Source organism: Carassius auratus, chromosome 50 (assembly GCF_003368295.1).
Source record: "Carassius auratus strain Wakin chromosome 50, ASM336829v1, whole genome shotgun sequence".
In the NCBI taxonomy this organism is placed as follows: Eukaryota; Metazoa; Chordata; class Actinopteri; order Cypriniformes; family Cyprinidae; genus Carassius; species Carassius auratus.
The window spans coordinates 16,790,713-16,810,104 of NC_039292.1; the positions used below are offsets into that span (position 1 = coordinate 16,790,713).

The 19,392-nt window shown below is 38.0% G+C and overlaps 1 protein-coding gene across 2 annotated transcripts in view; it reads right to left on the reverse strand.

Moving 5' to 3' along the window:
• The window catches only part of nup160 (nucleoporin 160), a 79,181-nt gene that overhangs the window by 21,885 nt on the left and 37,904 nt on the right, over positions 1-19,392 (reverse strand). For both annotated transcript variants that reach the window (XM_026239459.1, XM_026239458.1), the window contains exons 16-25: positions 18,829-18,989; positions 17,625-17,761; positions 11,140-11,210; positions 10,888-11,047; positions 10,618-10,687; positions 9,569-9,667; positions 3,257-3,379; positions 3,071-3,166; positions 2,636-2,730; positions 1,728-1,824 (exon numbers count right to left, since the gene is read on the reverse strand). In XM_026239459.1, coding sequence (XP_026095244.1) covers positions 1,728-1,824; positions 2,636-2,730; positions 3,071-3,166; positions 3,257-3,379; positions 9,569-9,667; positions 10,618-10,687; positions 10,888-11,047; positions 11,140-11,210; positions 17,625-17,761; positions 18,829-18,989 — 1,109 coding nt within the window. The remainder of the gene's footprint in view (positions 1-1,727; positions 1,825-2,635; positions 2,731-3,070; positions 3,167-3,256; positions 3,380-9,568; positions 9,668-10,617; positions 10,688-10,887; positions 11,048-11,139; positions 11,211-17,624; positions 17,762-18,828; positions 18,990-19,392) is intronic.

A 19,392-nucleotide genomic window follows, 5' to 3' on the forward strand; every position in this document is an offset into this window, starting at 1 on the left:
CTTGGTTAATAATCAGCCCAGAATTTTGGGGAAGTTGTGCCTCCCCTGCCTCCCCCAACGAGCTGCCATTGCGCACACACACGCACACACACACACACACACACACAAAGACCTGAGATCGTGCACATATCACTCCCTATCTCAAAAAGTCAATATTTGAGAAAAATGTATCACTGCTGTTGGTCACTTAACATTTTTATAGTAAAACGTATTATTAAGTTGACTAATGTTAAATGATTTGCAGCCTCATCTTACCACACTCTCTTTTAACGTTAAACTGACGCTTCGTGCTCTGTTTCTGTGAACAGGAGCGGATGGAAGCATGCGCTCTAACTCATGCTTCAACTCATAAAGAGTTGTTCCGACTGCCTAAATGGGATGAAACACCCAAAGTAAATTTCTCAGAGCCCTGACAGGTCATTCTCTGAGGGAGGGAACAGCAATAATGTTATAACCTGGGCTCTAAACGGAGTGGAGAGCACCTTAGGTATATACCCATGTCTTGGCTTTCAGGATGACCTTGGGCCTGAACTCAAGGCAGGTGGGGCTCACAGAAAGCACTACAAGTCTCCTCACTTGACCGATGCTAAGGCTAGCAACAGGTCAATATTCAGCGACAGAGCCCGGAGGTCAATCGATTGTAGCGCCTCGAAGGGGGGGAAACCTCAGAATTGTGGGCAAATCCCATAAAGGGACAGTAGACCCCCTTTAAGAAAGCGAACAACCAAGTTGTTCCAGCCCACTGTCTATACGAGCGTGAGAAGCTGCTATAGCTGCTACATAGACATTGAGTGTGGAATGGAAACGCAACATTTCAAGGAATGAAAATATCTGAAGTTTGGGTCTCTGGGTAAGCACTAGGCGGAGAAGACAGACCATTTAAGGGAAAGCATACAGGAGGAGGTTGGGCCAGTTGTAGGCCAATGCATTCTTGTCTTTCGAAAAGTAAGTTGGGCATTGAAAGATGTCTTTTGAGGCAAAAAGATCGACATCTGCTTGCCCAAAATCTCCCAAATTTTCTGAATCGTTTGCGGATGGACTATCTACTTCTCTAAGAGGATATTGCTCGGAGACATCATGTATGCTCCTTGATTCAGTGCACCCGGAACATGTGTTGCTCTCAATTAACTTAAGTTGAGGTGTGCCCATTCAAAAAGGTGCTCTATTAGAAAGAAGAGATGCCATGAAGTAAGCCAGCCCTGACGATTTATATAGGACACCACTTTAAGGTCTGGTCGGAAGGTCTAGAGGGCTAATCACACTGCCAGCATTTTCAGGCAGTTGATGTGCAACCAGCTTTCCTCCTTTGACCAGGAGCCAAAAGCCGGTACTGTAGTGTTCTCATATGAAGCAGGCTCAAATATAGCACTGGAGATGCGGAGGCCATGAGGACCAGCAACCTCTGAAACAACCTGGGAGGCCAGCACTGGCTCCAATTTTGAATGAGGCCATAAGTTTTTGTATGGCCAGCGCACTTTCTTGCACAACTACCACCCTCATTTAAGTGAAAGTGTTAACTGAGTGTTTACTATTGCCCTCTTGCATAATTGACGCTATTTTCCTGATACTGTAAAGCTGCTAAATAAATGTGACTCCAGGGGATTTACATTCATTGCAAAGAAAATGCTACAATATTTAAATAGCACCTAGAGCTTAGAAGATATGCAAATTTTACTTAGTATTAAGAACATATATTGCTAAATGCATGAGTGACTATTCTGACATACCTCATCATGTAAATTAACAAATGAGAACTGGACGAGATCCCTAAGTTGAGCACGCTCGCACAGAACCACCACAAGCTGTCGGAGACAGTCCAGCTGCCTGCAGACACAAACAACACAGAGGTCAAGTATTTAATTTTAAACTGGCTAAAGGTGATGATACATGGGGCAATTTTTTTGAGCAATGTTGCTTGTGCACTTTCCAATTGACAATGGGCAAAAAATTTTTTATCTGGTTACTAGAGTGATGTGGCATTGGTTGTCTACAGTGAAACACTGTGATAGATGATGACATCGGGTGAACTTGTATTCAGAAAGGCACGGAAAACAAACAATGATTGCTAGCGGTAGTCTGTTACATTACAGTACATCAAATTTCACTTAACACATAAACAGAGTACGGAGAGATGTCTGAGGACGATGGCAAATGATTTGCCGATCCTGAGCACCACTGACAAACATCTTATCTTAAAAATGTGTGATATGTACTGCCGCTCCATAGTATAAACAAAATGTGCGATTGAGAATCTCAGTTGATAAAAAAAAATATCTTAAATGCCAGGCATTATAGTGGCTCCCTGATGCCCACAATTTATATACAGTATAATTACCCAATGACATAACTGAGAGAGAAAGTACATAATTGTTCATTTTCCTCTCATCTCATATTTATTCCCATTAGGGTATTTGGGGGGGGGGGGGGGGGGGGGGCTCAACATTGTGATGTCAATCAGCCATCATCGATGGACAATGGCATCATCTATCAGCCCAACTCTACTGAATACTTTAGATGAGTCGCGGTTCCTGACCCTCACCTGTTTGCCTGTTGAGGGCAACATTGCCCAGCAACATCGCTCAAAAAGTTGCCCTGTGTATCATCAACTAAAGAAAAATATATCAGTGCACAGTACCTGCTAGAATCAGGGTTCTGCGTCAGGGCCTCGTATGCCTGACTGTTGTGTCCAAGATCCAGATGATGCTTAAATATACGTGTCCACAGAGCAGCCTACAATACAAGTGTCGGTTTATTATCAATAATAAACAGATAAGATATTCTCCAAATTATGTTTAAGATATAACAATACATGGATAGCTTTCGTTATATTATTCAGCAATTACAGAGTTACTGATATTTCTAATTACTGAGATACATAATATGCATATAATTTTATACCCACATTTACATTCTGAGGGGAAAAGGTAGCTATGCATTTTAGGGTTAATCCAAACATTCCATCAGACAAAAAAAAAAAAAAAAAAAAAAAAACACAACATGCCAGGATTACATAATTGAATTAATGTAATGAATTCATCTTCCTGAAACAACAAATAAACAAAGCTGTTACCTGGCTTCTCTCATCATTGACAGCTTCAGATATGGCCAGTGTTGCCAAATTAATCACAAGCTCTGGCAAACCAATGTCCTCCAATAACCTCAAAACCTAAACTCAAAAAATTACAATCATTACATTCCCATTATGATTGCTGAATCAGCATTTTAACATGGTCTGTGCATCTTAGCAGACGCATACCTTGTTGTAATAAAGTAATCGTGGGGTGGTTGCAGTGGCCGTCTCTTCGTCTGAACCTGTGAGTTTCATTAAAAAGTCTTCTTTATCCACCTCAGCGGCTGCTTCTTGGAAACACTGCAATGCCTAAAATAAAATAAAAACATCCACACATGGCAAACACAATTTGCAAATAGGCACAATTCGACAGCACTTTTCTGCTTCTGGAAACAATTTTGTGAACAATTCTTTTTTTTTTCCTGCAATGCACATACATAAACACGAAAAAATATTTAAAAAAAAAATAAAGAAAAAGAAATTCACATATGGTGCCTGTTGTCCTGGCTTACAGTTTAAAGTTCCCATGAATTCAAAACAAAATTTTTTTGGGTGTTAGTGTTAATATGTCTTAAATTTATCTATATGGCAGTGTGCTCCAAACCAGAGACAAAATTCACATTTAGAAGCTATAAGCATTTAAAGGAATTTTTACAACTACACAGCCTCAGCATGATTATGACCAGTATTTTGTTTTATTAAGAGTTTCATATTGAATCTAGGGGTAATGTATTAGACTGTGGCTGCCAAATAAAGCTTTACCAAGCTGAACAGCTCTATTTATCTTGAGATGTTTTAAGTTTAAATTTCAGCTAAAGTCTATAAGTCTATAGCCCTGGTTTTTTAAATTATCATTTTGAAAGTATGGTAAATATTGGTAAAATGTACTAACAATCACATTTAAAAATGCAAAGGTGCATCTCAATAAATTAGAATGTCACAGAAAAGTTAAGTTGTGTATTAAATAAATTAAATGCGCACAGACTGCAGTAGTTTAAGTCTTTGGTTCTTTTGATTGTGATGATTTTGGCTCACATTTAACTAAAACCCCACCAATTCACCATCTCAACAAATTAGAATACTTCATAAGACCTATATATATATATATATATATATATATATATATATATATATACATATATAGAAAAATGCATTTTTAGTTACCTGTTGGCCTTCTGGAAAGCTATGTTTATTTACTGTACATGTACTCAATACTTGGTAGGGGCTCTTTTTGCTTTAATTACTGCCTCAATTCGTCGTGACATGGAGGTGATCAGTTTGTGGCACTGCTGAGGTGTATGGAAGCCCAGGTTTCTTTGACTGTGGCCTTCAGCTCATATGCATTTTTGGTTTCTCATTTTCCTCTTGACAATTTCTTGGGTGCAGTGACTTTGGTTTTCAAAAAACACAGTGGACCAACATCAGCAGATGACATTGCACCTCAAATCATCACAGACTGTGGAAACTTAACACTGGACTTCAAGCAACTTGGGCTATGAGCTACTCCACCCTTCCTCCAGACTCTAGGACCCTGGACGCCTCTGACGTTGTCTGTGGTTCAGCAGTGGCTTAACCAGAGGAATATGACAACTGTAGCCAAATCCCTTGACACGTCTGTGTGCTTTGATCCCAGCCTCAGTCCATTCCTTGTGAAGTTCACTCAAATTCTTAATAGGTCTGCTGAGGATGCATCTTGCATCTCTTGCATGCCACTCTCACCCACAATGACAGCAATAAAGGGAATTATGTGAGGTTGTAGTTTGTAGATTATAGCTCAGCCTTCAACACTATAGTCCCCAACAACAACAGTGGAAACGCAGTGCTATTTTGGCCTCGGTGCTCCAGGTCCAAGGCTATTAGCCCTGCTTGGCCCATTTAAAGCACTGGCCCGACAGTGGAAATGCGGCTAATCTGGTGTCCAAGCACAGAAACCTCGGACTGAATGCCCCACTCTGTGGCTGGGTTCTTGATTTTCTATCATGCAGACCTGAGGAAGTGAGGGTGAGTACAGGAGCCCGACAAGAATGTTATAAGCCTGCTGCTTTACCCCTCTACACACGATTGTGTGTCCACTCACACCTCCACTTCTTTCATCAAGTTTGCGGATAATACAGTTGTGATGGGCCTCATCTCCAACGAGGTGGCCTACCTTGAAGAGGTACAAAGTCTGACATCATGGTGCCAAACAAACGGTTTCTTACTGAATGTCAGCAAAACCAAATGTTCAAAAGCGAACATGCGAACGGAATGGAAGGAAAGAAAAGGCATCTTCAGAAGAAGAAATACTCAATATCTTCCTCCAATTTTTTGGTTGCTAGGGCTGCTGCAAAAGTTAGAGCTTCAGCAGGAGTTAAATGTGCCAAAATGGCATTCACAAAATGAAATGAAAAAGGAGAAAGTAGGGCTGCACGATTAATCGAAATAGCTGCGTTTGTTTTTTATCCTTCAGTGAAGCACAGTTCTGTGATCAGCAGTAAATACTATGAAATATATTGTTATTATTCAGTTTAAGAAGACACGTCATCTCACAAGGATTTATTTCAAACACTTGACTGACGTTATGAAGTAAGTTCGGAGTTTAAATGTTATTAAATGTGGTATTTTCACATACTTTCAGATGGAGCAGCAATTACTACACAGAGTCAATGTTCTCTGAGAAGCTACACAAATGGCTTCGTAATCGTGCAATAAAATCATCTGCAATTTTTTGTGTAACTTGTCAGTGGACTACAGCTCTGTGTAGTAAATGCTGCTCCATCTGAAAGCATGTGATGATGATTAAATGCTGATCACAGAACAGGCTTTACTGACAAAATGCACATGACAATTGCATTCGATTAATCGTGCAGAAAGGATGCTATGCCACCCCGGAAGTGATTTAAAGTGCCTTATTTAAGATCCTGGATAATTTCTATTTTCGAAGGACAAAATGTGCAAGAGGAATGGCTGTTTGCTAAGTCTCTATTTAAAAAAATGTATCTGTTGTGTCCTTGAAGGTAAAATGGCTGCATAGTGGAGAGCCGCTTTATAGTAGCAAATTAAGTTGTGCTTTTTAGTTAAGTTTTTTTTTGTTGTTGTTGTTTTTTTTCATGTTTAATACTGCTGCCTGCTTTTAAGCAATATATTGAATAAAGTTCCATGTACATACAAACCATGTAACTTCATGGAAGTGCTAATTTGCAAGAATACCCATCACATATTTACATATTATATTCAGAAATAACTGAAAATGTCAATCCTCCACAAGCTTCCCACATGGGTAGCATGGGTAGTAAATCAATCGCATATGTGACTAAATCTTTACTCTGGGCAACTAAATGTTTAATATTAGCCAATGGCTAATTAATTCTCAGATTTACTCACCAGTATTTGAGTTGGAGGCCAAATATAAGTTAAGCCAAGTCCTGTTGGAAAATGAAATCTGCATCTCCATAAAGGTGGTCAGCAGGAGGAAGCATGAAGTGCTCTAAAACTTCCTGGTATACGGCTGTGTTGACCTTGGACCTCAGAAAACACAGTGGACCAACACCAGCAGATAACATGGCCCCACAAACCATCATTGACTGTGGAAACTTTCCACTGGATCTCAAGCAACGTGGATTGTGAGCTTGAACATGACTGTGAACTTTGGACCACTCAGCAGCAGTCCAGTCCTTATTGTCTTTAGACACTTCTGACACTGTCTGTTGTTCAAGAGTGGCGTGACACAAGGAATGCGACAGCTGAAACCCAAGTCTTGCATACGACTGTGTGTAGTGGTTCTTGAAGCACTGACTCCAGCTGCAGTCCACTCTTTGTCAATCTGCCCCACGTTTTTGAATAGGTTTTGTTTCACAACTCTTTTGAGGGTGCGGGTAACCCTATTGCTTTTACACTTTTTCTACAACATCTTCTCTTTCCCTTCGCCTCTCTATTAATGTGCTTGGACAGCTCTGTGAACAGCCAGTCTCTTTTGCAATGACCTTTTGTGCTTTCCCTCCTTTTGCAAGCTGTCAATTGTCTTCTTTTGGACAACTGTCAAGTCAGCAGTCTTCCCCATTATTGAGTAGCCTACAGAACTTGACTAAGAGACCATTTAAAGGTCTTTGCAGGTGTTTTGAGTTAATTAGCTGATTAGAGTGTGGCACCAGGTGTCTTCAATATTGAACCTTTTCGCAATAGATACTGAATTTCGGATTTTCCTTAGTTGTCACTTATAATCATCAAAATTAAAAGAAATAAACATTTGAAATATATCAGTCTGTTTGTAATGAATGAATATAATATACAAGTTTCACTTTTTGAATGAAATTAGTGAAAAACTTTTTGATGATATTTTAATTATATGACCAGCACCTGTATATATATAATCAGTCTGGCGAGTAAACTAAAAAATGTACTAGCCAATAGCGATTCAATTGCCAAGGTGTCCGTAGAGGGTTGGGGAAGTTTTCACTCTCGGGTTTAAAGCGGGCGTGCTAGTGCGTGCCAGACGCGTTTCCACTGTCACTTCCGGTGCTTGATCATGCCTTGTCTGTGCTTCCTCAGGGCCAACGGCCAGGGTTTTTTGGCCCGACGAAAACCTTGGGATAAAGCATGCCAGCTGGGTCTAGGGGAGTGATTATGAACAATGGCGGAGTGTCTCTGCGTCTGGAGAGTGTCAGTACCGCGGATCATTTCAGAAAGATAACAGCTATAACACCAGCATTAAAAACTTTTTAAAATGAGTTGAGCTCAAAACTCACTTTCAGTCATCAGCGAGTGTTTTAAATAACGCGTTCCGATCCGATGTGGATTATAATCACCATAAAAGGCAGAAATATTTATAAGCGATAAAAAAGACTATGCACGCAAGGTAATAACATTACCATAGTAAACATGGTAAATGTGACCGTTTTAAGAAATCAGACGTCAGCTTCTCATTCTCAATCGCAATCGTGTATTTATTTAGTAACATTTTATCTGTCATAAGTCTCGTCTGGAGAATTTAGCTCCACATAGTCTATGTTATAAAAATATAATAATGTTTTTTGTTCGGGATCTTTTATAAAAAAACTAGAGAAATTATAATTAATTCTAAATGTTACGTATTTAACTACAAATAAACAGAAACAGTCTCGACTGAATAAGCAGGGTATTTTCATAATGCTTCAGCATTAAAAAGAAATAAATAAATAAATTTATTTCTGTGACAAATTTTCAAGTCTGATAAATTATGATCAATGTATCACTTTCAGTAAAACATTGATGCTTTTGAATGTAAATATTTAACAAAGCATGTAAACAAAAGTCTGCTGTTATAGTGTTCTTTTTGTGATCATGCATGTAACAGGGATTTATTTCTTTATTTCTTTTTTCTAATAACTTCTTGTTGGTGAAATAATGGGGTTGCATTACATTGTTCCTGAGAGTAAAGGGTGTGTTTTAGTGAAGCGCAGTGGAGCTTCAGGCCTGACGATGGAAACGCAGCACTATTTTGGCCTCTGTGCTACTGGCCCGAGGCTATTATTAGCCCCTCCCGGCCCGTTTTAAGGCCCTGCTCACATTGGCCAGAGGGTGGAAAAGCGGCTATTGAGAACTTCACTAAAAAGACCTCCTGAAATGTCAGTGGAAACGCGTGCAGGCACAGAACAACAAGTTCTTTAGCCAATGGAGAAAACTATATATTAGCACACTCCAACCTCAACACAAATGAGACTCACTGAAAGCTGCATGCTGGAGAAGTTGTACTGTTGAAGAAAGTTCAGCCCCCAAGGAACAACTGGCCTTTTGGCATAATCATATCAGTGTTCCTGAGCAGTGACGGAAAAGCCCGCAAGGTATAGGTTAAAAAAACCTCAGGCAATAACGTGAAAAAACTTTCAGGATCTATTTATGGGATCTTACTGCTAGCCAAGGTAATCTAAGTAAGACTAAACACAGACTGTTATAGCAACATTAATAAGAACAGTACTGTAACTTTGTTTACAAGTGGAGTTTGACACATGCCAACTATATGAGACATAATACATTTTGTTCAGTTGTGCTGTATCTTTCAACATACCTTTTGCTTATTTAATGTTTTAACTAGTAGTAATGAGGGAGAGATGACGCACATGCCACTCTAACCGAGGCGGGTAAAGCATTGTCACGCCAGATTACAAAGCACAAATTTTTTGTTGATTTATTTATTTTAATGCTTTATTGCTTGAATATTGACAGAATTTGAAAGCTGACACTCCGCTTCATATCAAAAGTAAAGCACAAAGCTTATTGTGATTTTATTGGATGTGAGACAAACTACAACTAATAATAGTGTTTTGTAAACACACTAACTGAAAAAGCATTGAGTAAAAGAATGATTCTTGGGATTTAAGAATCTATAATAAATTATTACAAATGTATTCTCCAAAATAGGAATTGATTAAACTGGAGTAAATGCCCTACTAGATATATTATTAGTTAATAAAAAGCACAGATTTTCTTACAAAAGGAGGCTGGACAGACAGACGACATACCACTAGTTACACATATCCTTACCTTTTGGCCCTCACCGCTGGCCAGATAGCATTGACCCAAAACAAAACGATAGGATCCCACATTCACCTGGCACCAGGGTCCAACTAACCGAACATATTCCTGTTGGGAGGACAGAGCCACAATGACAAAAAATGTAATTATTTATAGGCATTACTAGAACTATATTATTTAATAAAAAAAATTTGTAAGTGATATAAAGTGATATATAAATTATTATTGTGTAGAGCAACTGCAGGCTACATAATAAAATCAAGCTGAAGGACTTTGTTATTCTACTTATCAGTAAATTGAGACAAATTCATGACTGTAATATTTGAAATTTGACCCAGAAGAATGTTAACTAGATACAATAATACAATTTTCGGTGCTCACTGCTACAATGTCACAACCTCTTTATTTTTTCTCCTTCACTGTGTGTGTAAGAACAACTGACCAAAGCTTTTAAAGAGAAAATTTTGGGGTACTTGAATCATAAGACATACACAAACCCAGTCAGCTAAGACCTTCCACCCAGAAGTCTTTATTCATATTCAAATAAATCAAAGATAGGAAGGAGGACTAATATAAAGACGGCAGCAGCTGCAGATAATAAAATTGGTGCTGGACCAATATCCAACTGACATGTCTACAATGGACACTCCAGAGAATTTGAACTAAGTGGACATTGTCAAAAACTACATGAAGGCCAATATATATCTGAGCCCCAAGCAACAAGAGGACTATCATTACCTATCAATTATTACTATGATTACCCGGATGAAAAAAATATAAAAATAATTCTAATAAAAAATTAATTACTTTGACATTATAATTTTTTTAAATTGTATTCTACAACATACCCAATATGTGAGGCTGTAATGAATATATGTAGGCTATACACCATGCAAACAAGGGTTAAAATAAAAACAATCCCAAAAACTATTGACTTATTAAAAACTGGAATTAAATCACAAAAAAATAAAAATCTAAAAAAAATATAATATAAAAAAATATAAAATCCAGCAAGTCATATTTCTGGGAAATTAGACAGGTAATAAGTGGTGTCTCACCTGCAGTTGTGCATACTGGCAGTTTACCATCAGGCATTCAGGAAAGAGGAAACTGGGATTGCTGGGCCAGCTAGTGAAATGATTTAAGGGAAATACTGAACTCATGAATTACATCTCACCCAGATGCTTTCGATGATACGTGGCTGTGCGTGTTTCTGCTTGCATAATCCAAAATACTTGAATGATAAACATTTTTTAGACAATTATATCTAAAGGGTTTGTGAGTCTATATATACTACACATCAAGCATATTACACATCAAGAAGATACAGAAACTGGCAGAGTAGTGTCAGGACACTGGAGACCATTTGTGGCCAGTGCAACATGGTCTGATTGCCCTCCACATCCTGCTGGGAGAAGATCTGAGACATGATGGCTTTACGGGCCACATTCTGGTAGAACAACTCCACCACAGTTTGAGGATTCAACACTGAAACAGAAGAGAAACAACACAGCGTGAACAATCAGAGTTCTCACCATCCATCATACACGGTCTATACTGAGGCAATTCATTTATTTTACCTGATTTTCTGGATGCAGGTGTGGTGGTATCGGACAGCTCCAAAACAGACAGGTGCTGAAGATCAGCATTTCTAAAGAGAGATAGATAACACATGAAATAAGTAAGGACAGTAACCATTTTATAACTCAAAGACAAACCAGAAGAAATGGCAACACACATAAAAAGAGAGATAGGGAGAGAGACTGTTCAGGCTTTCAATCTGTATGATAACAAACTGTTTAATTCATTAGAGAAAGGTCTATCCTAAACCAAGCAAATTGATGGTTGTATGATTGCTGCAACATATGAATATAACATAAGTCAATCAATCAATCACCTTTATTTATATAGTGCTTTAAACAAAATACATTGCGCCAAAGCACTGAACAACATTCATTTGGAAAACAGTGTCTCAATAATGCAAAATGATAGTTAAAGGCAGTTCATCATTGAATTCATTGATGTCATCTCTGTTCAGTTGAAATAGTGTCTGTTTTAATTTGCAATCAAGTCAACGATATCGCTGTAGATGAAGTGACCCCAACTAAGCAAGCCAGAGGCGACAGCGGCAAGGAACCGAAACTCCATCGGTGACAGAATGGAGAAAAAAACCTTGGGAGAAACCAGGCTCAGTTGGGGGGCCAGTTCTCCTCTGACCAGACGAAAACCAGTAGTTCAATTCCAGGCTGCAGCAAAGTCAGATTGTGCAGAAGAATCATCTGTTTCCTGTGGTCTTGTCCTGGTGCTCCTCTGAGACAAGGTCTTTACAGGGGATCTGTATCTGGGGCTCTAGTTGTCCTGGTCTCCGCTGTCTTTCAGGGCAGTAGAGGTCCTTTCTAGGTGCTGATCCACCATCTGGTCTGGATACGTACTGGATCCGGGTGACTGCAGTGACCCTCTGATCTGGACACAGACTGGATCTGGTGGCCACGGTGACCTCGGAACAAGAGAGAAACAGACAAATATTAGCGTAGATGCCATTCTTCTAATGATGTAGAAAGTACGGTGTTATGTGAAGTGTTCCGGTTCCAGTTTACCTAATTAATGCAGCCTAAAAATCCTTTAACGGATTTGGATATTAAAAGCATATTAGTATGTTGTGTATGCCAGGTTAAAGAGATGGGTCTTTAATCTAGATTTAAACTGCAAGAGTGTGTCTGCCTCCCGAACAATGTTAGGTAGGTTATTCCAGAGTTTAGGCGCCAAATAGGAAAAGGATCTGCCGCCCGCAGTTGATTTTGATATTCTAGGTATTATCAAATTGCCTGAGTTTTGAGAACGTAGCGGACGTAACGGAGTATAATGTAAAAGGAGCTCATTCAAATACTGAGGTGCTAAACCATTCAGGGCTTTATAAGTAATAAGCAATATTTTAAAATCTATACGATGTTTGATAGGGAGCCAGTGCAGTGTGGACAGGACCGGGCTAATATGGTCATACTTCCTGGTTCTAGTAAGAACTCTTGCTGCTGCATTTTGGACTAGCTGTAGTTTGTTTACCAAGCGTGCAGAACAACCACCCAATAAAGCATTACAGTAGTCTAACCTTGAAGTCATAAATGCATGGATTAACATTTCTGCATTTGACATTGAGAGCATAGGCCGTAATTTAGATATATTTTTGAGATGGAAAAATGCAGTTTTACAAATGCTAGAAACGTGGCTTTCTAAGGAAAGATTGCGATCAAGTAGCACACCTAGGTTCCTAACTGATGACGAAGAATTGACAGAGCAACCATCAAGTCTTAGACAGTGTTCTAGGTTATTACAAGTAGAGTTTTTAGGCCCTATGATTAACACCTCTGTTTTTTCTGAATTTAGCAGTAAGAAATTACTCGTCATCCAATTTTTTATATCGACTATGCATTCCATTAGTTTTTCAAATTGGTGTGTTTCACCGGGCTGCGAGGAAATATAGAGCTGCGTATCATCAGCATAACAGTGAAAGCTAACACCATGTTTCCTGATGATATCTCCCAAGGGTAACATATAAAGCGTGAAGAGTAGCGGCCCTAGAACTGAGCCTTGAGGTACTCCATACTGCACTTGTGATTGATATGATACATCTTCATTCACTGCTACGAACTGATGGCGGTCATATAAGTACGATTTAAACCATGCTAATGCACTTCCACTGATGCCAACAAAGTGTTCAAGTCTATGCAAAAGAATGTTGTGGTCAATTGTGTCAAACGCAGCACTAAGATCCAATAAAACTAATAGAGAGATACACCCACGATCAGATGATAAGAGCAGATCATTTGTAACTCTAAGGAGAGCAGTTTCAGTACTATGATACGGTCTAAATCCTGACTGGAAATCCTCACATATACCATTTTTCTCCAAGAAGGAATATAATTGTGAGGATACCACCTTTTCTAGTATCTTGGACAGAAAAGGGAGATTCGAGATTGGTCTATAATTAACTAGTTCTCTGGGGTCAAGTTGTGGCTTTTTTATGAGAGGCTTAATAACAGCCAGTTTGAAGGTTTTGGGGACATGTCCTAATAACAATGAGGAATTAATAATAGTCAGAAGAGGACCTATGACTTCTGGAAGCACCTCTTTTAAGAGCTTAGATGGTATAGGGTCTAACATACATGTTGTAAGTTTAGATGATTTAACAAGTTTATACAATTCTTCCTCTCCTATAGTAGAGAATGAGTGGAACTGTTCCTCAGGGGGTCTATAGTGCACTGTCTGATGCGAAACTGTAGCTGACGGCTGAATGGCTGCAATTTTATCTCTAATAGTATCGATTTTAGAAGTAAAGTAGTTCATAAAGTCATTACTGCTGTGGTGTTGGGAAATGTCAACACTTGTTGAGGCTTTATTTTTCGTTAATTTAGCCACTGTATTGAATAAATACCTGGGGTTATGTTTGTTTTCTTCTAAAAGAGAAGAAAAGTAATCAGATCTAGCAGTTTTTAATGCTTTTCGGTAGGATATGCTACTTTCCCGCCAAGCAATACGAAATACCTCTAGTTTTGTTTTCCTCCAGCTGCGCTCCATTTTTCGGGCTGCTCTCTTTAGGGTGCGAGTATGCTCATTATACCATGGTGTCAAACTGTTTACCTTAACCTTTCTTAAGCGTAAAGGAGCAACTGTATTTAAAGTGCTAGAAAAGAGAGAGTCCATAGTTTCTGTTACATCATCAAGTTGTTCTGAGGTTTTGGATATGCTAAGGAATTCGGATACATCTGGAAGATAACTTAAAAAGCAGTCTTTTGTGGTAGAAGTGATGGTTCTTCGATACTTGTAACAAGAAGTAGAATTTACAATTTTGGCTATATGAAGTTTACACAGAACTAAATAATGATCTGAGATATCATCACTTGGCTGAATAATTTCAACACTATCAACATCAATTCCATGTGACAGTATTAAATCTAGAGTATGATTTCGACAATGAGTAGGTCCTGAAACGTGTTGTCTAACACCAATAGAGTTCAGAATGTCTATAAATGCTGATCCCAATACATCTTTTTCATTATCGACATGGATATTAAAATCACCAACTATTAAAACTTTATCTGCAGCCAGAACTAACTCAGATGTAAAATCACCAAACTCTTTAATAAAGTCTGTATGGTGCCCTGGTGGCCTGTATACAGTAGCCAGTACAAACATAACAGGGGATTTATCATTAACATTGGTTTCTCTGGATAATGTTATATGAAGCACCATTACTTCAAACGAGTTATACTTGAAGCCTGCCCTCTGAGAAATCCTGAAAACGTTATTATAAATTGAAGCAACTCCTCCCCCTTTGCCTTTTAGACGCGGCTCGTGTTTATAACAATAATCTTGGGGGGTGGACTCATTTAAAATAATGTAATCATCAGGTTTTAGCCAGGTTTCTGTCAAGCAGAGCACATCTATATTATGATCAGTTATCATATTATTTACAAAAAGTGTTTTCGTAGAAATGGATCTGATATTTAATAAGCCAATCTTTATAATTTGTTTATCCATATTGCATTTGTTTTTTATTTGTTGAACCTCAATTAAATTGTTAACCTTAACTTGGTTTGGACGTTTTTTGTATTTTCTAGTTCGGGGAACAGACACAGTCTCTATAGTGTGATATCTAGGTGAAAGAGTCTCTATGTGCTGAGAATTAACTGACCTCTGTGACGGGAGGCAGCTAGCAGACGGTCGGTTTAGCCAGTCTGTCTGCTTCCTGACCTGGGCCCCAGTTAGTCAAGTATAAACACTAAGACTATTTGCCATATTTCTAGACAGAAGAGTGGCGCCACCCCAGGAGGGATGAAGACCATCTCTTTTAAACAGGTCAGGTCTGCCCCAAAAGCTCGTCCAATTGTCTATATAACCTATGTTATTCTGTGGGCACCACTTAGACATCCAGCCATTGAGTGATGACAATCTGCTATGCATCTCATCACCACGGTAAGCAGGGAGGGGACCAGAGCATATTACAGTGTCTGACATCGTGCTTGCAAGTTCACACACCTCTTTAAAGTTATTTTTAGTGATCTCCGACTGGCGAAGTCGAACATCATTAGCGCCGGCATGAATAACAATCTTACTGTATTTACGTTTAGCATTAGCCAGCACTTTTAAATTTGCCAAGATGTCAGGCGCTCTGGCTCCCGGTAAACATTTGACTATGGTGGCTGGTGTCTCTATATTCACGTTCCGTACAATAGAATCGCCAATAACTAGAGCACTTTCATCAGGTTTCTCAGTGGGTGCATCACTGAGTGGGGAGAACCTGTTTAATGTTTTGATCGGAACAGAAGAGCGGTGTTTTGACCCACGACTACGCTGCCTCACCGTCACCCAGTTGCCCTGCTGCAGGGGCTCTGCTGGAACCGGACAATGTACAGGAATCCCTGAGCTAGACGCATCCAAAGCCATATCTAGAGCCCTAACATTCTTACTGTCCTCAATTAAAGTTTGGATGCGTGTCTCTAATTCTGAAATCTTCTCTGTCAGCCTAACTGTTTCCCTGCATTTATCACATGTGAATCCCTCATCAGCGACAGAGATAGATAAACTGTACATGTGGCAAGAGGTGCAAATAACAATTGTAGGAGAAGCCATTACTCACCGTGCTTGATGAAATATTCTCACTGCGGTTGTTTGATGACCTTGTGGAAAACTGCAGCGTGAGAGAGGAGAGGAGAGGAGAAAAGAAAACGCTAATGACAAGCTAACGAGTGCTAACGCTTTGCAGGTGTGCTGCAGTCACGGAAGAGTGAACGATCAAAGTTAATCTGATAAGATTGATCGGTAATATCAGAAATATGGTGTGAATTAAGTTATATTTTACAATTAAAAAAAAAAAAAAAAAAAAAAAACAAACAGACAGTGATAGTAAGAAAGATTATAAAGAAAAAATATAAAATAAAAACAGCTACATGGAGCTATGATTAGCTACAGAAGGCCAACAGGAAGTAGAGAAAACACTGTCCTGTGAAGTGAATGATGTCACTTATTAACATAACAGTCTGAGTCTATTATCAACTGCTCACAAGGCTGTAAGAGCCTATGACATTTCTATTTTTAAAATGAGCATGAACATTCATAGCATTTTTTAAAAAAAGTTTACAGATTAAGATTAGAACAGATTAATTAGGCTTAAAACACATTACGTGCTAAAACAGATTATCATTTTTTTTTAAAAGCTTTTTGTCGCGCTTCTCCGTTCATCAGGTCTGCAATTGAACACTATTATGTGCATCTTGTTTTTATAAAAGCAAAACATTCTGACTGGCAACTAATGTTAGTTTGGTTGAGAGTGAGTGCTGCACCTCTCATACCATTGGTAGGCGAACGCATGGACTCAAAAGTGTTATCAACCAACAAGATATATTTTATTTTATTTAGGATTAAACGGATCTGAGAACTTAAATCCTTGAGAAGACATTCTTTGTTTCTGTTCAAAAGTTTTACACACTGGCTCTTCTCATCGCTGAAAAAAAAAAAAGTATTTCTTGGTAGCAGCGCTGTAAAAAAAATCTTCAGTAACTTTAAATGTGCATCAAGGGTCAAATCAATTATAAATAGCACATTAAATTTAAAAGTTGCACACTTTTTTGTTGTACAGGTCTGGTATAAAGAACGTTTTTGCTCAGGTAGCCGAAATGTCCGCCCGATAGAGAGAAGTTTTGATAATAACCAGTTTCGATTTCCCAGCAACATAAATGGATGTTTATGTTCAAAATGGATTTTCTGACTATTTACAAAGTTTCAATTGTTTGGATTATTGGGAAACAAGAAAAGTAGCTCTGTCCTGCTCATTTCCGACAGCACTCTAAAAACACATAGCCTCATAATCATATTATGATAAAGCATTTCTTTGGAAGAAATGTAATAAATGTTGCCTTATTTCTGAAACATACATTGATTTCTAAGTTCAAGACTAAGAACTTTGCCACCATAACAATCCTACCATAGTATAAACATATTTGCAATAAGAATCATTGCTTAAATATAAATTTAAACTTGAATTTTTTTGGGATTGGGTGTCTGAACTCACAGTATGTCAAGTGGAACGGATGAGGACAATGTCAGGCTCATCTGTTTGAGCAGGTGATAAGTGCACAGCAGATTAGAGCATCGAGGAATCAAGTCTTGCTGCAGCTGCAATAACTGAGCACTGCCTGGAACAAATGCCTGCACAAACGATCAAGAAAAAGAGTACAGAGTATATACATACATATATTTTCACTTAAATATTTTCAAAAAAAGTCCAACTGTATTTAAACCGTTCTACAGAATTATTTTTCAGTTAGGGGAACACCATGTTTTTAAGTCAGTTATATTTTTTTTAGGTTTATTCTGCACAGAGTACAATCACACAGCATATTTCAAATTACATTTAACGCTCAATGCAATGTCTTTACAGTATATCTAGACATGTACAATTACCTGATGTGTTTCAAATATAAATTATACTCAAAATTTGTTAAATTGAATCAAAGTAAAAAAAATGTTTTACTTAAAAGCAAAAAAAAAAAAAAACTAACAAAAAAAAAAAAAACACAAAGTAATTTATAGATCCAGGGTTACAATATTTGTCCTATTACTTATATGTACACACACAAGCATAAATTATATAAACATATATCCATCTATACATTAATCATCTTCTACTTATTTATAGCAGCAAAATCAGACCTTCTTTCTGATAAATATAACCTTTGCCTCCATTTTTCCAGATTCACATCCTTCTTTAAATTAAAAAATGTTAACTTTTCCTATCTCTATGGTCACATCTATCCAATTACCTAAAGTTGGTGCCTCTTATTTCAACATTTTAAGTGTAATTGCTTACTTACTGGCTGCCAAAAGCACACCCATCAGGTATTTATTATCTATTGTTACATTTCAATCAGGATTTTTTTCCTTAAAAAACTAGCTAGAAAAAAATTACCAGAAAAAAAGATGGAAAAAGTTATCAATACAGAATATTTACCTTGATATAGCAATTGTTTAATTCTTCAAATCAAATCATTATTAATATCTTGAAGTCTGAAGTAAATAAAAATTTTTCTCATAATTATCAACAATGTATTTTAAATAGAATATGCTAATCATTGCTTGCCACATATAAATTCAAATGCACAATTTTTGCTTTCAAATGGACAGTTTCTACCTTAAAAGACAATTTTTTGATGTTCAAGTTTTAACGTCACAAACAGGCCTAACTGAGATAAGTATGTGTGAGTGTGTCTACTTACATTATCTCCGATCCGCAGGTACAGCTGCTGCAGGATGAGCAGGTCTCTGCAGAGCAGAGTTCGGGTCATAGCGGTCTGACACACAGCTTGACCGATCAGACTAGCAGCCACACTGCTGCCGTACAGCTGAGAGAGGCTAATGCGCACTCTCAGAGACTGACCTGCAACAAACACAACATCAGTGCTGATCAGAGCAAGGGTCCAAACATGTATTTAAAAAAAAAACCCAAAGGGGTTATCCTTTAATACTCATTCTCAACATGTACAACTGTCTTTTGTCTGCGAAGGAAAAAATTATTTAAAAAATACACTACTCTATTTCAGTAATTCAACTCAAATTGCGAAACTCATGTATTAAATAAATTCAATGCACACATACTGATGTAGTTTAAGTCTTTGGTTCTTTTAATTGTGATTTTGGCTCACATTTAACAAAAACCCAATCTCAAAAAATTAGAATATGGTGACATGCCAATCAGCTAAATCATCTCAAAATACCTACAAAGCTTTTCTGAGTCTTCAAAATGGTCTTAGTTTGGTTCAGTAGGCAATACAATCATTGGG